Genomic DNA, 12804 nt, shown 5'->3' with positions numbered 1-12804 from the left:
GTACTCATTAATATATCACACGGATTTGTTGAGTCAGTGAGTGTTTTCAGATGGACTTGCCAATTTAAACTTTCTGGCATTGTATGAGTTAAAGCATCTATTTCTCTGTAACATCATCAAGCAAAGGCCAAGTGAGCTGTGGGATGCTCATGAGTGGGATGAGTTTGCAGTCCAGGCTCCATCCTGGAAGGGTAATGATGAGTTTTCTTTCAGGTTCTTAGCATTGAAATGTATATAAGACAGATCTTTCCTTTGCTAGTAATAATCTCTCCCAGAAATGCTTCGATGATAACAAAATCTTTTGTAGAGAATATATAGATGGCTTATGTGTTTCTCATCCATTTTGCCAAGTACTTCCTCTTTAATAATAGAGTTTATATTTCAAGTAACTACTACATTTATATTTCAAAGTAACTACTAGTAAAGGAAGATTTCTGTCATTTTGTTTCTGTATTCTGTAGATGGGTTTGTTCCTTAAGTAATCCATTAGTGTTTATTTTGTATTTATTTGTTTTTTTTTGTAGTGCACCATTTCAATTCCCGTATTTTTTTCCTTTCCATGTAGTTTCTGTCAATTGTTATTTTCTTGATGGCTGCTTTGAGAATTGTAATTAACAACTTGAAACTATATGACCTATTTTGAATAATAGTAATTTAGTTTCAGTGGTACCCAGTTTCTATACTTATCTTCCTCACTTATATTGCTATTTTTATAGATGATATCTTTTTACATTGTGTGCCTGTTAGCATAAATTTAAATTATTTTATGCATTTGACTTTTAAAAATCATGTAGAAAAGAAAAAGGAGTTACAAACCAGAAGTATGATAAAACCGATTTTTGTATTTATATAGTTACATTAATTTTTATCATTCTTTATCATTGTTTTTGTTGATTCATATGGCATCTTATCATTGGATAGTGTCCAATTGGGTAATGTCTTTAGCATTTCTTATAAGATTGTTCTACTAGTAATGGACTCCCTTTGCTTTGTTTTTCTGTAAATATTTTAATTTCTCCTTCATTCTTCATAGTTTTCCTGTATGTAGAATTCTTAATTGATATTTATTTACTTTGAACATTTTATTTTTATTTATTTATTTTTAAAAAGATTTATTTATTTATTTATACAAGCACTGGGTACAGTCAGAAGCGCGGGAGGGTAAGAGGTTCACCAGAGCCAGAGCAGGGAGCAGAACAGGCAGAAGGACCGAGGTACACTGCTGAGGGGAGCAGTGTGCGCGGCAGGAGAGGTCTGTCACGCCATGTGGGACCCTCGCTGGTGGCCAGGGATCGAAAGGCGCTGAAGAGGCTGTGGGCAGCTTCGCAGCCCAGCGCTCAACCGTTGTGCCACCAGGGGAGGCCCTAATTTGAACATTTTAAATGTCATTCTATTGCCTACTGTCTGAGGACACATAACTCCCAGTTCAGAACAATTTATTGTGCTACCAATTCATTGTGCTGGCTTCCAAAGATTTAGCTTTATTTGTTTTATTAATGTATACAAGAACTGAGGTATAGGCCAGAAGTGCAGGGGGTGAAAGGATTCACCAGAGACAAAGTGGGGTACAGAACAGGCAGATCTACTGAAATACACTGTTGAGGGGAGCAGTGGTGAGACAGGAGAGAGCTAACCCACTTTGCCATGTGGGTTAGCTTCCTGGCTGGGCATTCGGGGATTGAACCCATGCAGCAGTGGCTGGCTATAGCTTGATGACACTGAAACTTTAACCCTTGAACCACTAGGGAGACCCACCTTTGCCTTTTAAAAGGTTTTTTCCATAGACGAACATATTTACACTCTCTTAGTACATAATAAAATTTTCTTCTTTTTCCAACAACCTCTACACGGAACCACTACATGGAACCCTTCCATGGAACCCAACAACCCCGACATGGAACTCCTACATGGAACCCACTACATACACCACTATAACATTTTTCATTTTCTGAAATCTTACCTCTTGATTGCTATGAATTTATTTTATTTTATTCTATTTATTTATTTATGCAAGCACTGGGTACAGTCAGAAGTGCGGGAGGGTGAGAGAATTCACCAGAGCCAGAGCGGGGAACAGAACAGGCAGACTGACAAAATACACTGCTGAGGGGAGCAGCGGGCACGGCAAGAGAGGTCTGTTGCGCCATGTGGGACCCTCGCTGGTGGCCGGGGATCGAACTGGCGTTGCAGAGTCTGTGGGCAGCTTCGCAACCCAGCGCTCAACTGCTGTGCCACCAAGGAGGCCCTGCTATGAATTTTAATGCCAGAATTCTACTGGGAAATCATATGGATATATAATATTTATTGAATGAATGAAGAAATGGTGATGGAAATTGACCAGAAAAAAAGGTTTATTCATAAAATCTTAAGAGATACAAAACTTTTTTTCCATGGAATGGTGAGTCTGTGAAACAGTACTTTTTCTTCCATGGAATGGTGAGTCTGTAAAAATAGCAAAGCTATTTTTATTGATGTAATCTTCAAGCATTTCCATGATCTATGATAGTGAAAAGAAAAGAAAGTTAAGATGAACTTTGATTTATTGAGGAGTAAATATTCCTTCCACTAGATCTGGGTAGCATGATGTGTAAGGAAACCCAAATAGTATAGTGGAAAATGATATCCATTACTTTAAATTACCTGAAAACCAATTCTATTAACTAAGATTTGACTATCAGTGGTCCTCTTTCAGTAAGTTCATTTTTCTATGATAAGTTGCACTGTGAATAATATATCTCTGAAAAATATTTAGCCCAAATTTTATGGAGGAGATTTGAAGGGTTCTGACTGCATTTGGAAAGAGGATGGATTGCTTACCTTTGCTGCAAGGAGCATTATACTCGGCAATTGCAAATTCATCTGAGAAAAAACAAAAATCATTAAGTGAAATGAAAGTGAAAGCACACATTTGTGGTTTACAGGTCAGTGAAAGAATATTATGGGAAGAACTATTGGAAACATCAGCATCATTTAGCAATGTATTGCTTCCTGCTTTATGTTATCTTTTCAAATTAACAACAGTTTTAAATTAAATGGTTATTTTTCCTGTTACCCTAAATTCCTGAAGGACAGTTCATTTATTTGAATCTCACATTGTCCTGCAGTTGATTTATATGAAGAAAAGGGAATTAGATATGCTATAGGTGCTTTGTATTAGTAGTTGGTAGGTTTATGCTATAGTTGATTCTACAATGTGTGTATAGAAGACAAAGAGAATCAGACTTAATATAAAACAATTAAGAACAGTTATAATACATTGCCCCAACACATTTCTCAACTCTAATTTCTGCAATCAGGAATTTAATTTCTGTGAGAAAGTTGCTCATACTCACCTGTCTCATAGTAATCATAGACTTTCACTATGGCTGGTTTCAGATCCCTCACTGGGATGTCTTGCAGAACCGTGAAGGATAAGCTCTGTGTCTGATTTGTTACCTAGAAAGCACAAGGGAATTAACGACCTTCGAGGGAGTTTCTTCTCTCTTCTTTAAGAATTCTTCTGGTTGATAAAAATTTTTAATAATCAACCAGCAGGATTCTTCAGTTGTACTGAAAGCTCTCAAAGTGGACGAAAACTCTCCCAAATTGTTTCTTAACTAACTATACACCCATCAATGCCAATGCAAAACTGCCCACAGGCGGTGAATGATACATGTTTATTACTGATTGAATTGCTATATTTATTTTTAAATAGAGATTTACCGCGGTTTCACTTCTCTAGTAGAAATACTTGTGTTGACTCAAAAAGGGGTTAAAAAAGGTTGATCATTGTAGCCTTGTTTAAGTTTTGTAAAATTTGTAAACTATACTATCTATTCATATATGAACGAATAAACTATGCTATATTTTATAACTGTGACATCATATTGGTTTATTGTGGAACTGATCTTATTGTTTTATGAACCAAGTCCTTGCTGGGATTGGCAGTATTTTCCAGTCTTATATTATTGATGGGATGCTGATAAAATTGACATCCCACTGGTTACTTCTTTACATTACTCAGTACTTTCAAAATAACTTGTGAACATTTGTAGAGAACTTATCACTAATGGAGTCCTAGAAATATTCCTATACCACAATAAGTCTTTTCTTCTGATAGTCCCAGATGAAATATAAATATAGATGAAAAAGAACAGTTACTGGAATTAATAATAGAACTCTCAAATTTTTAGCATGACGTTATCTCCAGATGCCTTCATTCAGATAGCTCCCTGCGAGAGATTATTATCTGTATATTTTGCAGCTAGAGGCAGGGTTTCTCACCTTATCAAGATAAATCAAAACATGGTTGTTGCTGACTTCTGTTCGACTCACATGGTTAGCTTTTTCAAGCTGAAGGAGAATAAAGATATCACAAATATTAATAAACAAAACCCCTAGAGAAACTAGAGGAAAGAAGAATTTTTATTACCAAATTAAGCCTAAGGATAAAATCTCCCATTTTTTAAGTTAATATAATGTGATAAAGTTAATATAATGTGTTAAAATTGAAATGTAATCAGGATGCAGGGGTTCTTATTAGTATGACATACTAATACCAGCATGATGCTAATATACTGTGGTATTAGTATCATAGTAAAATTGATTTATTTGGAGAAAAAGGAACTAAATATTTTCAACTTGGGAATTACCCATATTTCAAGGCTTCACATTATGTCCCTTCATATAAAGTGGCTTGTTTTGTTATTTTGGCTTGTTCTAACTTAGACCAATCTTACTTTTCTCTGAATTTCTGTGATACTTATAGTTTATGTCAGTTAGCCATTTTCATTTTTTCCCCTAATTGTTCATATGGATATGTTTTATCTTAAGATTAAAAACTCCATGAATGCAGGAACCTGTTGACTTTTTGTCCTTGATAGATGTGTCTCCTAGAAGAGTACTGTTTGTGACATAAGACAGATGGTTACTGTACGTATGAGCAAGGCTGACCAGAAAGCTGCTAGAATTGGCAAGCCACTACCACGTCTACCCAAAAAACTCAGAAAACTAAGTGAATTGTATCTGTAATATCTGTTACTCCAGTCCTAATCAGGAGTAGAGGGACAGTCTCAAAACTGCCTCAGTTGGCCATTTAAGTTTAATAGTAAGAGACTGGTGAATGATAACAATGCATTGAAAAATGTTCAGCCAGAATGGAGAATATTTTGTGGACCATTTGTTAGTTACATGTGGTGGTTTTAAGTTAATAATTTTTAAAATCAGGTTTTTGGGGCTTTTTTGGATGGAAACAACTTGACCAAAAAATCTGTTACAGAATTTTGTGACATAGTAAAACAAACTCATATAAACATGCTAAATTACACTTCTGAGTTTGTAAAAAGTACAGACAGTCTCTAGGATGGTTTGATGTACTATTTTTTGACTTCATCATGGTGTGAAAGTGCTAGACATTCAGTAGAAATTGTATTTCAAATTTAGAATTTTGATCTTTTCTTGACCTTAATGGTAGGCTTGTGTTGCTGGGTAGTTGTATTGAGCCACAAATCCCACTCAACCATGTGATCCCAAGGCTAAAAAACAATTCTTCTTTTCACTGGCATTAGTCAATAAATCACATGAAATATTCAATACTTTATTATAAAATAAGCTTTGTGTTAGGTGATTTCCCCTAACCACAAGCTAATATAAGTGCTTGGAGCACACTTAAGCTAGTCTGAGTGTTATGTTTGGTAGATTAGGTATATTAAATGCTTTTCTGACTGTTATATCCAGTTTATGGTAGGTTTGTTGGTATATAACTCCATTGTAAGTTGAGGATGATCTGTGTAAGTCTTAGATACTGGATGATTTATTAATATTGGCTTAGTCTGGAGATACATAAAACATTAAATAAAATGTTCAGGCTAATATTACACCTACCATTTTCACTGTTGGTTTTAGGGGAATGAAGCCAGATACCATCTTCACATCCACAATCGCCATATTGGAGTCAGGACGGCTCCCAGTGTAACTGAGGATCCAGGGAAGGAAGGAATTAGAGCTTTCTGTTTTACTAAATATTCTCTTTATATGTGTCTGTGTTAGGCTCTCAGTGGCCATAAACATACAAGGGAATCCTAAATATCTACCCAGGGGTTTGGAAAACTGACCACGTTTTAGAATCTTCTTCAGGGACCCTGTCAGCACAGAAACCAGGTCTACTGTAGACCCGATAAATCAGAATTTCTCTGTGTGGACACTGAGGAACAGTGATTTAAAAAAGGTCCACATATGACACAGTTGGGCTTGAGACCTCTAATCTCTGCCAGTTATTTGTTACATATATTTTAACTTTTTTCCTGTATAATAACCCCAACCAGGTTATAATAGCCTTGTGAACAAAACATTTTTTTGTAAGCCCTACAGCTATTTGAACATTGTTGCACATATATTTTCCCCCCAAACTGATGATTTTGTGACTTTTGTGAACTTCTAACTGGAGAGGCACTGCTTCCATCTATTCACCCTTTTAAAGTATTCTCCATTTCTGTCATGGATAGAATGAGAATAATATAGGATTTCATTACAGTAGAATGGAATCAGGAAGAATCATTGCATTAGAATGAAATCAGGGTTTTAGGTCAGAGACAAGGGGTAATGTTCTTTTTAAAATTATTACTGAGGGGAATTGTCTTTAAATAATGAGATCCAAAGTAATGGGGGCAGGACATGTATAGTGTAAACCCCATCACTGAGAAATTCTGTATCAACATGAGAATACACCACTTTGTCATAAATGCAGTACAAACACTGACAGTCACACTGCTCAGCTTAAGGTGTTCCGGGAAGAAGACTGGTGGTTATACTCAGAATTAGGTGATTCAGTCAGAGCTCTTACCTGACATTCAGTGATATTTGGAAGCTGGTGTGGGCTTTGGGTTCATCACAAGTCTGGGGCTGAGTCTGCACCTCCAATGCAAATGGGAAACTTTCTTCTCTTGGGTGAATATTGTATTTCAGGGATGTCTGTGGAAAATCAAAGGCAAAAGTCTGTGTTTCTCCCATCTCCAGAAAGTCTCCCAACTTCCTCAGTTCTTTCTCTGATTTTCCTGTCATTTGCTGAGTTACCACTTTGCATGGGATTGTGGATCCTCTGCCCCAAGATTCTCACCTGGAGGTAGACACATCTTTCTCCTGTCGTGGTGATACGATAGTCTTCAGGCACCGTTGGCAATGAAATCTGCTGTAATAACAGGCGGTTGTTGTTGTCTACTTGGAATTTTGTGGAAAATGTTCCTGAGGATTCGATGGTCACCTGTGCATCCTTCCCAGTCCTGATGAAAGTAACTGTTCCATATTTGGATAAAGCTTGGAGAGCTACCACTGTGTCCTGAAAGCAGTAAGAAAGAAAACCTGCTCAGCTGTGCTGACCCTCAGAGAACCCAAAGCCCATGTTAGCTGCCATGAAAGGGATTTTAATTTCTGATTTTTCTGTTTCCCTCACTATGTAATCTAATTTCAAGATTAATTATAATCCTTAGGTAAATAAATAAGTATAGCAGTCACTTAGCTTACTTGGACTAAATATCCTAGAAGTTTATTTTATTTCTCAGAAAATCACTCTTTTTCTCTGTTGAAATACATGTGGAAAATTAGCTATTTGCTTGACAACTGTGGTCATATCTGCTACCACCCAATCGAAGTTCAATCTGGCTCTCACCCAAACTCAACTCTCCTCAGCTGCTGAACTCAGTGTCCCGGGAGAACCATGCTCCTGAGATCCTTTGCAACTATGCTCATCGTCATGCTTCAATTTCTCCAGAGGAAATAAAAGATGAGTGATTATAATTATCTTCTGGACTTGTTTTGACATTTTTATTTGGCTCTCCCTTTTGCACAGGAACTTTGGATTTTCCTGGGTGTGCCTTGTTCTCAGTTCTTATCAACATTGAACCTGCCAGCCTTTAAATAATAGATTTCTAACTAATGAATGAGAACTGATTTAAGAAAATTATTCAGTTTTTCCATTCATTTGGAAAAAGGGGCTAAACACAGGGATTAAAAAAAGGAATATCATTTTGCCATATTTTCTTCTCTTTTAGGGCATATATGCTGACCTTTAAATTATCTGAAGATGAAATTGTCTGTGTACATATTAGAACTTATTAGACCTACAATTTTACAGGAGAGTAGTAAATTTTAAAAATTCATTCTCCTGTGGCATTAGAGTATAGGGTCCTAGTTTCCTGACTATTGTTTTAGGGAGGTAGAGTTGTAAGTAGAAAGAAGGGACAGGGATGGTGTCAGAATTCTAGACTTTTTCCTTTTAACCATCTTTCACTTTCCATTATTTTTTCATTGTCCCTATGTGCTAATAATATTTTCCTCATTTCAGGATATTCTCATCTTCATTTTTTCTTCCTGTGTGTTTATATCTTATTCAAACCTTCTGCTACGTGAGGGTGAAATAAAAGGTTCTGGCAAACCACAAACCTGCGTGGAGGAGAAGCCCCCATGGGAATTCTGTTGCTTTGTGATCCACTTGACGATGTTGGTGGCAGTAGTCAGCTCCTCTGAGGTTGGGGCAGGCCGGGCTGTGAGGTAAGCAAGGAGCACGTAGGATGTCATCTCCACCTCAGCAGAGGGAGCCTGGGGTTGGTAAAAAGGCTCCATTGGTGCCTTGGGTTTCTGAGGTCGTGTCCAGTGGATGGAATTATCTGGAGGGAAGAAAAAGAGATTTATAAGTGACTACATAGTCTTATTCAGTTTCAGGTTGAAAGTATCCAAGCCAAAACTGAAGTAAGGGTGCATTCCAATTACATGTATTCAGGAGAATATATTCACATTCTCCTGAACCATGTCTAGATGCTTTTGTTTCTATGGAAATCTGGACTTGGTTTGTTTCAACCAATCTAAGGCAGATAGTGTTTCTGGAGTCAGCAGCTCATTGCTCTCTAGGTTTCCAGGTGGTTATTATAATTGAATTGATGAGCATGAGAAATAGCAGAATAAGTGCTCTTATTAATTGTGATAATTTATTTTTGATGTTATCTAGACCTTACTTAGTGTTTGTTACATTTTTTTTTATAAATCTTATCTTTGGAAGTTTCTCGTGAGGGTCAGAGGTCACATGAGATAATGGGGCTCACACTCATTGGATTGGAAAATAAAATAATTCCTAAAATACCAAGGACAGACAAGGATGTGAAATAATGGGAACTGATTTACATTGCTGTGGGAAGTAAAGTATTCTTTAAGGAGTAATTTGACATTATCTAGGGGTAGAGGTGCTCAGCTTACTTATCAGAATTATGCTTCTCACAGTGTAAACTTAGAGAAACACACACATGCACAAGCAGCATGTGCATGAGTATTTATTGCAGCATGGTTTGCAAAAGCAACAGATATTCAAGAAGGTCCATGAGGACCTATGTCAATTATGACCTATTTCTATATTGTGACATGCAGCAGGGAAAAATGAATGAACTACTGCAGGTGGCATCCATGTAGGGACGCCTGTTAGCATAATGTTGAACTTAAAAAATAAAAGACAGACAAGAAAACAAGATGAAGGAATAACCAGGATTCTTATCTAAAGATGAAGAATATGTAAAAATTCTGAATAGTAATTAGGGATATGTATATAGTAAAAATATAAAGAAATTCATGGAAATTGTAATGACAGATTCAGGATCATGATTACCTTTGGCAGTGGGAATGGTGCACAGGGAATTTTTCTTGTATTGGTAACATTTTATTTTTTTTGCCCAACGGAAGGATAAAGGTGTTTGCCTTTATTCTTTATGTTATTTTGAATATCTTAAATAATTCCCAATATATTTGAAAAAAAACAGCACTTTCAAGGAAGAAAGGTAGAATATGTTACTGGATATCTTATCTTTACTACTATATGTGTATAAGTCACCTCTCCGCCACCTGAACTCCAAAGTTTCTTAATATCTTTTTTTTAATATCCAAAAGGGCAGGTTTATTATAAAAAGGGAAAGAAAAGTAAAGGACGCTTGCACAGACACAAGCAGGCAGGAAGAGCTGCCTTAAGTGAGATCTTAATCAAAATAGCTGCCATAGAAGTTTTGTAGTACTTACTTTCTCCCATGTACTCTAGTAAGTGCTTTTTATGTATCGACTCATTTAATACTCTGAAGTAAATGAGGGTAAATACTATTGTTAGTCCCATTTTACTGATGAAGGAACTGAAACAAAGGTAAGTGGCTTGCGCAGGGTTATATAGGTAATACATTTGGAGTTAGTCACCAGAAGCCAAGCTTTTCTTTACCATAGTATCTTTCTTAGCTTTTGGTTGGTGTGTGACTTGATTAAGAAATCCTGGATTTTTATAATGTTACAGACAAAAGACGAGAGGGAAAGCCATCACGGAAGGTAGTTGTAGGGGATCTTGGCAGTATTGTTCTTGATACAGAGACTGTGGCATGGGAGAAAGATCTCAGGTGCATGCTCACCTTCCTTCACAGCTTCTTCATCAAGTGACTTGAGTACTTCCTCCCTCTTGTCCTGGTTACCTGCCAGGGCAAAAACATAGGCCAATAGTGCCTTGGTATAGACATGACTTCCATGGGGTCCTTCCTTTGCTGATTTCCAGGCGGATTCCAGGCAGAACAGGGCATTGCGGACAATAGGGTGCTGTGCAGGGAGAAGAAGAAGGGAACTGAGCTATGTGAACAGCGAGCCTGGTATCCTAGGTAAACATCCAGATCATAGCGCAGGAGGTAGAGAAGCTTTTCAAATGCATTTGTCCATCTATCTCCAGTCTTATAAATTAAGAGAATTGTATTTTTTACCTGTTATTCTTACCTTCATAAGGCAGAAATATAGGCCATATCTTTTTTTAAAAGATTTATTTATTTATGCATACAAGAGCTGGGGTACAGGCCAGAGGTGTGGGAGGTGAGAGGATTCACCAGAGACAGAGTGGGGAGCAGAATAGGCAGATTGACTGAAATACACTGCTGAGGGGAGCAGCAGGCAAGCCAGGAGAGGTCTGCTGTGCCATGTGGGCTGCTCCCTGGCCAGCAAGGGACTGAACTCATGCTGAAGAGGCTGTGGACCGCTTCATAGTGTGGCACCCAACCCTGTGTGCCACCAGGGAGGCCACCTAGAACATATCTTTAGAATTCATTTTGTGTGTGTAGTTGTGGTCAAGGGTGATAGGGGATAAATACCCTAGGGGCATCAATGGGGAAGTATAAATTTTTCTTCACAGATTGAACGAGTTCTTTGTTGTTTTAGGAAGCATGACTATTGCATAGAAGGAAAACTGACAATTGGCTTTTAGTAGGCTGATATTTCAGACAGCAGGTCAGCAGTTGCACTGCATCCAGAACTATGTGTTAGCAGGGGAAGGAGGTGATATACTTACAGTGACTGGGAGAGGGATCTCCAGGAGGGCAATAGTGATATAGGCAGAGAGGGTCACTTCATCATCCACTCCACCCTGTAAATGAGAGAGGTAGGGGGAGAAACTTGAGTAATTTAACTTCTAAGAATGCCCTTAATCCGTTCTTTATATTCTGCTATCATGGAATTTATTCTTGCTCATGTTCATTCCCATGGGGCAAAGTAACACAAATAACCTAAGTTCTAACCCCTTTTTTCTTGGTACACTCTGGGTTTTATTATTTACTTTTCATACCGCTTAAGGAACTCCTGTTACTTCTTTCTCTCCTCATCCTTGCAGACATCATAATAGACACATCAAAGCTAACTCTAATAATACTGTACCTTAATGGCATTGTTGAGCAGTGACCCAGAACTCCTGAAACAGCCATTATCCTTCTGCTTCTGGGAGAGCCAGGTGAGGGCCTGGGTGATGTGTGCTTCGTCAATGAAGATATAAGATCGAGCCTGGGCAAAAGTCTTTAGTACAAAGGCTGTGAGCCTGAGGGGGGAGGAAGGAATGCTGATATTAGGTCATTACAATGATTTTATAACCACTTCATAGTAACAGGCTTCACATGGCGCTTTCTATATTGATGAGTCTTATAGCGGGTGGTCTTGTGTATTCGAGCTCCTATTTCCCTTAGGTTTCGTGATGAGTCTACTAGATCTAGTATTTCCTTGCTGACTCATTTTGTCTTTGCTACAGAGAGTCTAAGTAACTCTTAAATCTTATTTACTCTTACTTATTTGATTGACTTTTTCTTTTTTTTAGTGACTTCCTTCTGAAGATGGAATTTTCTCACATATAACTCTTACATATAATAACTTCTTCTGATTTTACTTTGCCTTAGGGATTTTATCATTGTTGTGGGTCCCTCTAATTTCTTTCTTCCTATTCATGAATTTATTCTCAGTCATGATGAATATGATCCAAAAAAACATAATACAAACTGAATTTAACATGGTTTATCTAGAAGTTATGTCATATGACTCAGTAAAAAAGCATAGTTATGGGAATTATATGAGAAAAAAATTACTGTTTTGAAAGAGTTCCTTGGTGTTATTAACATGATGAATTTTGGGGGCAAGTCTAATATACTTACATGTTTGAATTTCAACTTTCCTGCTTGTTAACTCTCTAGTCTTGGTGTATCAACATAGTATAAGTGACTATAAGTTTAATAATATCTACATGATAGGGTTACTGTGAATATAATTGTGATAGTATATAAAAATAGATGGCACAATAGAAGCAAAAAAATGGTATTTCCCTACCAGGTATTGCCCTCGTTTCTGCCATATTGTTCCCCAAAGGTACTATAGGAACCATCATAGTGCTTGTAGTTCAGCTGTCTCTGATAACCTGGAACACAAGGTTAATAAAAAACATGACAGATTGTACATGCTTCAACCAGAGAAGTACCTAAAACATCTTGGTCTCTACTGTAGTATTTCCTGAATTTT

The 12804-nt window shown here is 37.2% G+C and overlaps 1 protein-coding gene across 1 annotated transcript in view; it reads right to left on the bottom strand.

The window, feature by feature from the left end:
* Nucleotides 1-2413: 2413 nt before the first annotated feature.
* The window catches only part of LOC119247730 (alpha-2-macroglobulin-like), a 38430-nt gene continuing 28039 nt past the window's right edge, over nt 2414-12804 (bottom strand). The window contains exons 25-36 of the mRNA XM_037514375.2: nt 12616-12703; nt 11683-11839; nt 11321-11395; nt 10404-10584; nt 8416-8639; nt 7094-7312; nt 6821-6948; nt 5863-5953; nt 4264-4332; nt 3333-3435; nt 2818-2859; nt 2414-2497 (exon numbers count right to left, since the gene is read on the bottom strand). Of these exons, the coding sequence (XP_037370272.1) occupies nt 2481-2497; nt 2818-2859; nt 3333-3435; nt 4264-4332; nt 5863-5953; nt 6821-6948; nt 7094-7312; nt 8416-8639; nt 10404-10584; nt 11321-11395; nt 11683-11839; nt 12616-12703 (1394 nt within the window). The 3' untranslated portion in view covers nt 2414-2480. The remainder of the gene's footprint in view (nt 2498-2817; nt 2860-3332; nt 3436-4263; nt 4333-5862; nt 5954-6820; nt 6949-7093; nt 7313-8415; nt 8640-10403; nt 10585-11320; nt 11396-11682; nt 11840-12615; nt 12704-12804) is intronic.

Source organism: Talpa occidentalis, unplaced genomic scaffold, assembly GCF_014898055.3.
Source record: "Talpa occidentalis isolate TD23 unplaced genomic scaffold, MPIMG_talOcc4v2.1 talOcc4.16, whole genome shotgun sequence".
In the NCBI taxonomy this organism is placed as follows: domain Eukaryota; kingdom Metazoa; phylum Chordata; class Mammalia; order Eulipotyphla; family Talpidae; genus Talpa; species Talpa occidentalis.
This window is presented reverse-complemented; position numbering and strand designations above follow the sequence as displayed.